Genomic DNA, 12,728 nt, shown 5'->3' with positions numbered 1-12,728 from the left:
ATTTTTGTAAGTGTCAATGTCATGTAAAATTTAACACTAAAACTGAGTAAAGTGTCACTAAACGCCTGATAACCAAATGTAGTCTATATTATAAATTGTTACTTATTAAACACTAATGCGCTGAGCATAATACAAAAGAAAGTCAGTGCTAAGGTTAAGTAAATTATTTTGTTTTTTCAGGCATGGTGTACATGGGTGGACTGGTTTTTGCTGTTGGTGGTTTCAATGGCTCTTTAAGAGTTCGCACAGTAGATTCCTATGATCCAGTGAAGGACCAATGGATCAGTGTTGCTAATATGCAAGATAGGAGAAGCACCTTGGGAGCTGCTGTATTAAATGGGCTCTTATATGCTGTAGGAGGATTTGATGGGAGTACAGGTATTTTATCTTCAAATACTACTATGTTGGCTATTACAGTTTTAGCTACTATTGAAATAATCCTGCCAGATTGACTTATGCATCTTGATATTATTCTTGTCATTTCAAATAAAAAAGACTAGGAAAACCAAGCAAGCTTTTGTGTAGCTGAACATTCCCTGGGAGGTGCTGGTCCTAGCACAAACCAAGTACTCAGTGGGAGCAATGATTTGCACTCCCACTTGCTATAATGCAGGTCCAAAAAAACTCAACAGCATCTGAGCCACTGCGCAGTGAAATTCCCTCCTCACTTTCCTACTACACAGTTCTCTGACAACTCCCTTATGGAATATATGAGAATAGATGAGAAGCCCCTATTGTGTGTGCATGTAGAGGAGATTTTTCTGCATGTTTTATTCAATATAAGTATGCACACTTATTCCTAACAGACTTTATTGACCAGCCCTTCTCCAAATATCACAGTACATTGCAGGCTGCCCAAGTGATATTAGGCCACATGTATAGCCAAGAATTTTTTTGAGGAAAAAAAAAAAAGACTGGAAATCTTAGCAGGGAGAATTACTAAAGACTTAATACTGTGAAGATATGTCACAAATTTTATTTTGTTTTAACAGGTTTATCATCTGTAGAAGCTTATAATATGAAGACAAATGAATGGTTTCATGTAGCTCCAATGAACACAAGAAGGAGTAGTGTTGGTGTAGGTGTTGTTGGAGGTAAGTTTTTATGTCAACTGATAACATTAGTCCTCTGCCTATATCACTGTTGGTACATTTATAAGATTTTTTTGACAAATGCTACATGTATATAGACTATATATAGTTTGAAAGGGTTTTTGCAAAGCAGGCTAGTACTGATTGCAAACATCCACTTGTCCTGATTATTAACTGAGAATAAGACAAGTACAGTTCTGAAAGACTCTGCCTTTTTTCTCTGCTGCTGTTCAAAAATTGGGGTAGGGAATTAGATATTCTCAACCAAAAGGATGGATTAGTGGCATAATCAGTCAGTGACAAAGTAGAGGAAAAGGTAATGTGTTCAAGTAGGGGAAAAAGCACAACTCATCCATGCTATTTTCTGCCACATTGATGAGCAGACTTTAAACTTTGTTTATATTTTTTCAAAACTCCTCTGTGAACATTGTTGTTCAGCTTGCATGGACAGGGCATAACTGTTCTCATTGCTTTTTAAAAGCCATCTGAGAATTAGAAATATTTTGGTCACTAGACGAGGAAATTAGTTAACCTTTATTAAAGGGCCTTTAAGAAACATATAGATGATTATATCCATCCACTATCACAGTTAGCAGAAATTACTTATGTTATAGATTATTTTATTTGAAACAAAATGTGTTCTGCCATATTAGAATACATTTAAAAATAGTGTTGACAGGGCCTGAGATGAAACTCGGATTTCTATCCTGCGTATTGAGGAATTACTGTATATATTCGAACATAAGTCGGTTAATTCATAAGCCAACCTCCCAAACTTACAGAAAAAAAATGTTAAAAAGTCAATGACCCACTTATAAGCTGACTCCAGCATACAGACTTCCAGTCCTAGCTCGTCAGCATCTATGCGGGCTGAGGGACAGGCAGAGTGACATGCTGGCTTCAGGTACAGAGCTTTTCAGCTCCTGTTGGCAGCTGTTTGCTGTTCCCAGCCAATGGAAACTGAGAAACTCCGTGCCTGCAGCCAGCATGTCACTCTCTCTGTGCTGCTTCCCCATAACTACTTTAAATCAGATTATGTGAAACAATAGTATGTAACTGAATTGATGTTTTGTCTGTGTGAGTATATAGAACATCAGAACATACATACCAGGGTATGTGTGTTAAAATAAATTAATCTGCGTATACTATGTGGGGGGGGTTGGCAATTGCTTTTCTAGGTATGCTGTATGCTGTTGGCGGCTATGATGGGGCATCACGTCAGTGCCTTAGTACGGTAGAATGCTATAATTCTAGTACAAATGAGTGGACCTATGTGGCAGAAATGAGCACTAGACGGAGTGGAGCAGGTGAGTGAACAAAAATTAACAAAATGAAAGCAAATTATTATATTACAATCACAGAAACTTGATTCCTTAAAATATAAAATATATGCTGACTTTAATAGGACACTTGAGAATATTTCCTTTTATTGTACAGTGCAAGTGACAGGACACACTGCACATTACAAATGCAAAACTAGTACAATAAGATTAGGGGAATGTTAAATATGCAGGGGTTTTCTTCCCCCTTTCTTTGTACCTTTTCATATTTAACCTACAAGATTTTACAGAGTAATACATGGAACTTCCCATTTAGTGCTTTTTATGTTTCCAACTAAACTCTGTTAAAGCAGCTCAGTGAATCATAGAAATCAGATGAGAGGGGACCATGTCATTTAGGTCATCCCTTTGCCAGTGAAGAATTGCTTTCTCTAATAGGGATTTCAATCTACCTTGAACTGTGCAAGAGTCTTGGCCTCCCCCAGTTCCTTTGGAAGACTTGTTCTGCACTTTAACTGATCTCACTGTTAGGAAGTGTTCTTCTTATATTTGTCCTTAAATTTCCATTCCTTAGTTTTATCCCATTACCTCTATTTACACAACCTTGGTTTCATCTTGAATAACTCCTTCATTACCTGTTGTTTACATCCTTCAGATCTGAATATGTTATGTGTTGCCATCCCGTATCATTTAGTCAGACTGGACACACTTATCTCTTTTAGTGTTTCTTCTTAGATTAATATCTTCTGTCCTCCTTTGAACTTCATTCAGTTTTTCTTTCTGGCATTGAAGTGCCCAGATTCTAAAACAGTAATTTAAGTGTAATCTTGCCAAGAGCTATGTATGTGTTTTTATTTTTTAAGTATAACTCAATGTTAGTGGCATCCACTTGTTCAATGAAATGGTACTAATGATATTTTGGGGCTATCGAAGCATTTCCTAAGACCTTGTTATATTGGGAACTCAAGTCTAGTTTCCTGCTTATTGTCACGTCTCTGGCACCACTGCTAATGGCAGAATTCGTGAATATCATGGCTCCCAGCTCCCATAATGCATTCCTTATGACCCCGCCGTCCTCCCTCCAAACCAGGACAGGAGAACCCATGAATATGTGGAGCCATGTATAGAGTTCCTGTGAATAGTGAAGATCTCCTGTATAAAATAAGTGCATCGAAGGAATCATTGTATATGTAGTATCTGGAATCTTAGTAAAGCATTTATTATTATCACATAAAGTACTACTTCCTAAACTTATGTTAGTTTAAAGCAATGAGAAGTAGATTAAAAACTGTCCAAAGAACTATAAAAAGGCACTAATAAATATTAGTGGTATCTAACTTTGGTTTATGACTAATTTTTATGATTGGAAATGTAAGCAAGCTAATTATTTTGATGAATTGCAGAAAAACTTCACTTTTCAGTATGTTGCCATATCTTTTTTTATCCATATGATACAAAGAGCAATTAGTTTGTTTTTATAAACTAATGTTGCTCAATTCTCATAGCCCATAAGGCCAGTTATCCTCCAGAGTCTAGATCCACAAAGAAACATAAGCATGCTGACACAGAGCATTGTCTCTCCTAACTTTATTGGGTGCTCGGAAAGTTACTGGGATTCACAAAAGCCTAAATTTGTCACCATAATACAATTAATGGATAGTCAGAAGCACCTCTGAATGGACTTTACGAAAGGCAGTATATTGAGTCTTCTCCCACTGGTTAGCATAGTTGTTGAGGAGAGAGGTGTTTCCCGAGCGTCTCCTGTTGAAGCCCACTGTTGATAAACACTTAAATAAATTAGTCCAGAGTGAGTGAGCATGCATGAGAACTATGTAGCCACGTGGTTAGAGCACTCGTGGGAGACCGAGAATCCAGTCCCTTCCTCCAACGATTGCTTTAAAATTATGTATTCAACAGGAGAGACCAAGGGAATCCAATTTAAAATATCCCACTGTCCATTGGTTAGGGCATATATCTGAGAGATAGCAGATCCCTGTTTAAAACCCTTCTGCCCTTCAGGTGGTGGGGGATCTTGAACCAGAAGGTCTGCCACCTCCCCGTTGAGTATTTTAACCACTGGAGTAAAATTTGAAGGACTTCCTTCTTCTCTGCTCTTCCTAGCTGTTGTGAGGAAGCTCATTTATAGGATCCCAATCTGGCAGACAAACTTGGAGCTACCAGATCAGGCCTTGCAAGTGTGTTAGATACAGAAGTGCCTCTCTTCCCTGGTTAGTGCATTGCTCTGGGAGCTGGGCATCCAGATATCTGGAGTAGGCTAAGGATGTTGAATTGCGATTATCTGGCTAATTGTGTAGTGGATACAATTTGTATTGACTACACAATTAGTTAATAAGGGAGCCCTCCACAGAGCCACAGTGGGAGCCAGCAGCTCCTGTTCACAGCAGCCCAGGCTGGCCAGAGGCTGTTGCCAAAGAAGCCCCTGCCTGTGGCCAGCTATGACCAATGCAAACAGAGGGTGCTCGGCGGCGGCAGCCCCTGTCCATGAGGGGCCCAGCTCCCCGCTGGGATCCCCGCTGTCAGGGGCTGCTTTGCAGCAGCCTCCCCTATTCCACCCCTCCCTGACTGTTTCTGATAGAGGCACTGGAATGATAAAGGCAGGCAGCACCGCAGAGACAGTGCTGGGGGAACCAGCTTTTAAGCCTGCTCCCCCCCAGCACCAGCTCCTGTTTCCTCCCTCCCCCTTGCTGCTTCTCATACAGAGGCAGCAGGGGGTGGGGAAGCAAGTAGGCAAGAACTCCATTGCTTATTGGGTAGTTGAATAGTTTACTCGCTTACATCCCTAGAGTAGGCTACAGAGTGCATGAGCAAGGGCTGATGGGCACCTAGGAAACCTTTTACTGCAAACATTTAGGAGCTGAGCTAGTTTAAGTATCTGAATAATTGGCAGCAGTTGAGTTGGGGCTTTGTGAATCCCAGTGGGACTTCTAGGATTTAGGTACCTAAAGTTGCAGTTAGGCACCAAAGTTCTTTTGTGAACCTAGCCCTAGACATTTTCAGATTTTTCCTCTTATATTCCATTATTTTACTAACGACTGAAATTCAATATACCAGATGGTAATTGCCAGGATCACTTTTTTCTAAGTTTAATACTAGGTTTAGCTTTTTAATCCAGTCTTCTGTTACCTTTTTGGGGTTCTCCATGACTTCTAGAAATAGTGGGTAGGGGTTTTACTTAACTTGAAGGGAATTCTTTAATAACATAATTTAATGGGTTTAATATACAGAAGTGTTAAATGTAAAATTATATTCGTATTTTGGGAAAAGTAATTTTTTTCCTAAAATTATTGTGCTGTATTTCACTATGATCCAAATGACCAGGTATCCTGACTTACCAGAATGTTTCCATTTTGGGATATGTCCTATTGTCACAGTATTAAAATAGAAGTTTGTTCTTGTTTTAGTTAAGCCTCTTGGTTATATGCTAACTCCAAAGGACTTCTGCCCATCTAATTCATTCACACTTCATGTTTGTGTCTGCTTTACACAAAGGTTGACTTTCAGCTATCCTGCCTGGCCCCTTTAGAACCACCTGCCTCTCAGCTGATCAGCATAGGGACAGAAGTCCTATCTGCTCCTGGCTACAGCTGAGAGGAGTGTGCTGCACTACACAGGGATGTGGATTTTAAGTCCTATTTCCTCTAAGCCTTTTGGGAGGGGGTAAAGGGTAAGACAAGGACCAGGGAAATGAGCAGGGGAAGAAAACAAAAGACCAGAAAATGCAAGAGGACGACAAGAAGAGGATACAGATGGAAGGAGCAAGAAATGAGGTACGACATGGAAATGGGGGTTGGTGGAGAGGGCTCATAAAGGAGAGACCGAAGGGAAGTGGGAGATGGTATTTGAAAATATGTTAAATGGTTGGGTTTTGAGAAATATACTAAACAAGGCCAGTGGCTACAATTGGATGGAGATAGGGAGGCAAGATGGGATAAATTAGCAATGAAACCCAATCTTTTTGTTTGGGTATGTGACTGAATCTCAAATTTGTGCTAAAAATAATATCCTTCTGCAAGCCCCCTCGTACTGAAAGCCATGTAGCATGTGTGCTATATAATACTTTACAGTAAAGTGAAATCACAGAGCAGTAGAAAGAAAGGTGATGACATATTGCATTATGATGGATGCTGTAGCCATAAACAAGTGGTTCTCAATTGGGCCATGGGTCCGCATTGAGAGAGCTGCCAATGGGCTGCTCTGATTTGTTTATCTAATGGCTCTGCAGCCACAAAGCCTTGTGGCTCCCCTTGGCTGGAAATGGTGAACCAAAACCAATAGGAGCCACAAGGCTCTGTGGCTGCGGAGCCATTACATAAATTGGAGTGGCCCATTGGCAGCTTTCTCAAGATGGGCCCATGGTCCACCTTGAGAAACTGCCATATACAATAGCAACCAAAATTTCATTAGCTGAACTGATACTCCCTACTGATTATCGCTGATAAAGCAATGGATAAATGTCATTTTATAATGTTGGTATAGTGATGTTTTATGGTAGCTTATTTTTAAGACTTGCATTACTTTCTAATTACTCCAGTCCCCCCTTTTTTATTTTTCTTATTGAAGACCAACTTGAAAATGTAACCACACTTGAACTGCTTTAAACTGGCAACCTTGGAAAACAGGATATGACAGATTAAAGATTTTGCTAGGCCAGAGAGCATGCTGTAGGATCTGGGAGTGATGAGGATAGGGGTTAGGTGCTTATCTAGCACCCCTCTCCAGGAGGCTCATGTAGCTCCAGGTGTTTCCACCACTCCCGGGCACCACCCCATACTTACGGGTGCCACAAGGGAAGCATGTCATTGCACTGCTGTTCTCCCGGATGTGGGAGCATGTAGAACCGCTTCCTCTTCCATATCACGGGTATTCCCAGATTAGGGACAACTGGAGTATGAAGGTTCAAGTGTATTTCAGCAGAGGTCATGTCCCTCCTCCTGTATTAATGGCCTTGCTATACATTTTCCCCAAAAATATATTTTTGAAAGACCTTTTGAAAGTTAAACAACCTTAGTAGTCGGACCCTATTGGCTGCCATTATTTTTTTCTAACTAAATCTTTTGTCTGAATGCAAGTGATCCTGTGTACTCCCTCTCCCTTTTCATCTTCAGGTTTTATTTTAAACCCTTAATTTTTGTGAAGCCCTTTATGAAACCATATTTAGCCAACTCTTATTTCTTAGCACTCTTTTGTTCAGCAGTCCAGAATTATGTCTCTTGGGACTTCCCATCTTACTTCCATACTGGTGAATTTTAATATTTCTGTTCCTCATATATTACTAGTGTCTTACCTCCAAAAACTTGCGGTTCTGAAATATACTACGTTAATACTGTTATATTCTATTATCCCATTTCTTATAAAGTAGTGAATAATCAGCAGTTGTCACTGGTTCCAGATTTCCCTAGGATTCCACATTTTTAGTTAGTTCATACTTATCAGGAAGAAGTAGATCCAGTCTGGCCTCAGCTGTTGCTTGATTCTCTCCTTATAGAATGAAAAAGTTCTTCTTAATGTAAAACTAAATATACACTAAGATGTTTAGGTTATTTGACAACAAACTGGGTTCTGAACCTCGTGTATGAAATCCTTTGATTTTCTGAGCACCTTCAGGGTAGGTTTGAGGAATCTGTAGTGTTATCCGCCAGTCCTGATGGTTTGTAGCAGATGCCATTGTGTTTTGCTGTTTGTACATTCATTGTATGTTCATGCCAAGTAATCCATAACTTCATTATCAGCTTGATTTAACGTATTTTTGATAGATATGTAGTATCACTCCTACACCTTTTTTTTTCTCAGTGTAGATTGTACCCAGTTCTTGTTAGATTAATTTATATGGAACGTCTTGAGTGGTTTCCATTTTGCCTACTAGAGCATAGTTCATAATTTAGTACAATTTCTAATTGGTGCTTACTTCCAATTACTCTATATTTGCATAGGTATTCAGTACATTTATTCTTTGCTTATTCTAAATCTTCTGTTGCAGAACAGCTTTCATCTTTGTATTCTGTGATATGCCCAATCACACAAGGCCTCTAACTGATGTCATGCTTTTAGCAACTTGCAATGCTTTCTTTAGCTCAACTTGTTTGGACCAGTGTTCCCTCTGATCTTTTCCGTCCATGTACAGAATAATTTTTATGTTTGCCAAAGCATGTGCAAATGTGCAAAATCAGTAGAAACTAAAAACGTAGCTGTGGGTGCTCTGCTAATCAGATGGGCAGCATTTGACTCTCTCTTGAGCAGCCACACAACCATAGTACTTACGGAGAATTTTGGTTCTGACCCTTCTTTTGAGGGTTTTTAACTCTATGAAATAAGAATTTATATTTGTAAAGACATACAGTGTAATGGTTCTCCCTGGAATCCATTTATAGCCATTCTTCTATCTGATTTTGAGTGTTTTTGTATTTTCACAGGTGTTGGTGTGTTAAACAACTTATTGTATGCAGTAGGTGGTCATGACGGTCCTTTGGTTAGAAAGAGTGTTGAAGTATATGACCCTGCCACCAATACATGGAGGCAGGTTGCAGATATGAACATGTGCAGAAGGAATGCAGGTATATACTGTAGTTAGAAATATCATTTTTTAGAATGCTAGTAATGTGGTTAGGTATCTGTTCTATAAATGCTTTTACCTCTTTCACATTTGTTTCTGTACTAAAGTCTCAAAATTGAAGGCACAATTCCACTATGTAAGGAAGCAAATAGGTGTGCATATTCTGTAAACTTCTATCTTATTGCAGCTATTTTCCTTTTTAATAGGAGTTTGTGCTGTAAATGGGTTGTTGTATGTAGTTGGAGGAGACGATGGTTCCTGTAACTTGTCAACAGTGGAATATTATAACCCAACAACTGATAAATGGACAGTTGTGTCATCTTGTATGAGTACTGGAAGGAGCTATGCAGGTAATGGGTATATAGTTTTTAAACTACTCACAACTGATTTGTAAGTAGCATTTTAAATGAGGTGTTTGATACAACATCCAAAGAGTAAAATTTACCAGGTAAAAAATCTGTTGTACTGAGACCTATTTTGAAAGTTTATTTTTATACAGTCCCTGGCCCAGGTCAAGGATTAGGACTTCTAGGCACTATCTGAATAGAAATAGTTATTTCTTAAACTAATTTAAAAGCAAAATATTGTACTAAAATGGTATGAAAAAAATCTGGCTATTTTGGATAACACGTTTCCCTTTGGTATACACTAAAAACTACAAATTTATGTTAAAGCAGCTGGAGGCATACTTACGGATCTGATTTTGTGGATAGCAGGACACGCTTTAAAGGAGCCAGTCTCAGACACTCTAAATGAGCTTGATCTTTAGATGTGATAGGCATCCACCCAATGTAAATCAGATGCATCAAGGATCTTACTTTACATTTTTGGGAAACAAAGTGTGTAAACAAGTGCATGATAGAGATGTTATGCTACTGATAATCAGACCTTTTTGATAGATGTAAATCATTGTATGAAGGCTTGTATTTCTTGTGGTACTTTTGGAAGTTTGTCTGTTTTGAAAAGACACAGTCAAACTTGCATTTTAATGTTGTGATTCTCTTATTCTGCAGGTGTTACAGTTATTGACAAACCATTATGAACAGTGAAAAGATTTTCAACTCAAATATGTACTGAAGGCCAGCTTCAACAAGTGTTTTTGAAGTGACTGAGAATCCAAGCACTTCTCTACTTGTAGCTTGCACATTGAGTCACAATGGAAGATGTGACGATCTGCAGTTGCGTATGACAGATAATGAAGATTACTCTAGGTAGAAGCAATGTGTAGGATTATTCTGCATTGAGCAGCAGCTGACTGAATTTTTATAAAGGCTGGGGACCACGCTTTTTATTTGCAAGGCCTTCAAAGAAACAAAAAAATCAAAAGGACCAATTCATGTCAGTTATGACTGACAAATGGATTATCCAGTGAAGAATGGTAAAGTGATGTGTATTCTGGTGAAAGTAAATTTTTGTCTTATTTTTTCCCAGAAACTGTGTTTATCCATGAACTGTAATTCTTCAAGATGGGAATTGAATCCCACCTCTGTAGTACAAGCTGGCATGGGAGTAAACATGTTTGTTTTTATAACAGTTTTCATTACATGAATAGCGTGTGTGTGTGTGTGTGTGTGTGTGTGTGTAGGTTCCTTTCCAATGGCACTCTTTGGAACTTGATTATATTATTTATAATTGGCAAAATACTTTGTGTTATGCCAGTACTATGTTGTAAAACAGAGTTGTATTTTTTTTAGAATAATGCTTAACACTACTAAATGCCACTTAAGGAGAATGGAGAAAGCACAGCATTTCTTGGATGGTGTAATGCCAAATTTTTTTATTAAAGTTTAGTTGCCTGTATTTATTAATGATTTTTCTGTTTAATTTTGGCCGTTTAGGTGATTATTTGGCATGAACATAACTGCAACTTTATAATGAATGTATGGAACGCAACAGAGCTTGCATGGTATTCAAAACTGTGTGTGTAACTTAGCTGCTATTAACAAATATGAAAACTTACTTACGTGGCCATGTTTGTAGAGCAACTATCACTTTTATTCATGGATGACATTTTAAATATGACCAAAACTATTGTAATCTTTGAGCTATTTTCTTTAAATAATAAAAGTTTGTATATTTGTTTTATAATACTAATGAGTTGTTTAAAATTTGAGAAACACAAGCTTCGCAACAAATACTTTTCTGAGATCAACAGTCAAAAGTTGTTTGGAAAAATTTGTGTTAACCTAAACAAATACAAAAATAAAATAAGTGATTTGAAGAAGGGATTGCCAGGCTCAGAGAATATGTATTGGAACGCACAATACCAATTCAAATTCACCCAAGATAAGTGAGTAAAAATTACTATCATCTGATGGCTGGTTTTTTTGGTGCATGATGGTGCTAATGGCTTGTCTACACAATTAGTTTGTAGCAAGCTGGGATGCAAATCTGCCCTACACACCAACCTGCTATGGACTGTGTGTTTGTCCTTGGCCGACGTAGTCTCAGTTGGGTAATATGAATTTATGTAGTCCCATTCCAAAGAGGACTAAATCAAAGTGAACCAATTAACTGTAAATATGTGTGGGCAGAGTCACACACTATCTTGCTGTGAATTGAATGTTCTTGTGGACAAGCCCTTACCTCTGTTGAGTTCATAGTGAAGAAGTATCCATGTTACAAAACCATGACCAGAATTGGAATTACTTAGTCTGCTTTTTGGCAATGCCAGTGGAGATGCCAAGAAATTTATTAGACTATGAAAAGAGAATTTCACCCTCTTACTCTTAGAAATGATTCCTTGTGAATTTAGCCTATAAACTGTGATGGGAAACCATGTCTGCATAGTGTTTAGTCCAGGTCAGTAACTAGGGCTCTTAAGAGTTACGACAATACAAATAATTAACACAGAATCATAGGGTTGGAAGAGGCTTCAGAAGGTAGAGCCCAACCCTCTGCCCAAAGCAGGACCAACCTTAACTAAATCCTCCCAGCCAGATCTTTGTCAATCTAGAATTTAAAAACCTCTAGGGATGGAGATTCTACTGCCTTCCTAAGTAACCCATTCCAGTGCTTCACCAGCCTCCTTGTGAAATAGTTTTTCCTAATATCCAACCTAAACATCCTGCACTGCAACTTGAGATGACTGCCTCTTGTTCTGTCATCTGTCACCCCTGAGAAGAGCCTCTCTCCATCCTCTTTGGAACCCCCCTTCATGTAGTTAAAGGCTGCTATCAAATCCCTCAGCCTCTTCTCTTAAGTCATGTGCTCCAGCCCTCTAATCATTTTTGTTGCCTTCCGCTGGACTTGCTACAATGCGTCCACATCCTTTCTGTAATGGGGGACCCAGAATTGGACTTTCTTGCACAAGAGAACGTCTACACTGCCATGGATGCTCTTGTGCAAAAGCACATGCCAGTGTAGACACTCCCTTGTGGAAGAGTTTTTGCACAAGAACTCTTCCAGAACAGTTCTTATGCAAGATGCTGCCAGTATAGATGTAGCCTGGGTGTGTGTAAGGGCTGGGGACAGCAAGTGATGGAGAGGAGAACAGAGGGTGGGGCTTCAAGGAGAGGGTGGGATTTTGGGGGAAGGATGGGGTGGTACATGTTGGCTTGTTCTGACATTTAGAAGTGCTCTTGGATGTAAAAAGGTTAGAGACCACTAATCTAGATAGCTGTCACTTGGAGCCAGGCGAGCCCCCTTACTGTCATATATAGGGCATGAAGGTTGCTAGCTACAGCTGTTCAGTATCCGTCTTAATATTTTCTCAGTAATTTAATATAGGCCCTGTAGATTGTTAGGATTACTTGACCATCCCCGGTACCGGAAGAAGGAAACTTA

At 39.0% G+C, this 12,728-nt stretch overlaps 1 protein-coding gene across 3 annotated transcripts in view; it reads left to right on the top strand.

The window, feature by feature from the left end:
* The window catches only part of KLHL2 (kelch like family member 2), a 78,626-nt gene extending 67,460 nt beyond the window's left edge, over window positions 1-11,166 (top strand). For 2 of the 3 annotated variants that reach the window (XM_006111707.5, XM_075930150.2), the window contains 6 exons: window positions 181-378; window positions 993-1,094; window positions 2,270-2,398; window positions 8,803-8,943; window positions 9,149-9,292; window positions 9,956-11,166. In XM_006111707.5, the coding sequence (XP_006111769.2) occupies window positions 181-378; window positions 993-1,094; window positions 2,270-2,398; window positions 8,803-8,943; window positions 9,149-9,292; window positions 9,956-9,984 (743 nt within the window). In that variant the 3' untranslated portion in view covers window positions 9,985-11,166. Of the gene's footprint in view, window positions 1-180; window positions 379-992; window positions 1,095-2,269; window positions 6,160-8,802; window positions 8,944-9,148; window positions 9,293-9,955 lie in introns of those variants that run through there. The other variant, XR_016349442.1, reaches the window with a different exon arrangement.
* Window positions 11,167-12,728: the final 1,562 nt, after the last annotated feature.

This window comes from Pelodiscus sinensis, chromosome 4, assembly GCF_052426305.1.
Source record: "Pelodiscus sinensis isolate ZL-2025 chromosome 4, ASM5242630v1, whole genome shotgun sequence".
In the NCBI taxonomy this organism is placed as follows: Eukaryota; Metazoa; Chordata; order Testudines; family Trionychidae; genus Pelodiscus; species Pelodiscus sinensis.
The sequence above is the reverse complement of the archived record's forward strand: the minus strand, read 5'-3'. Positions and strand labels throughout refer to the sequence as shown.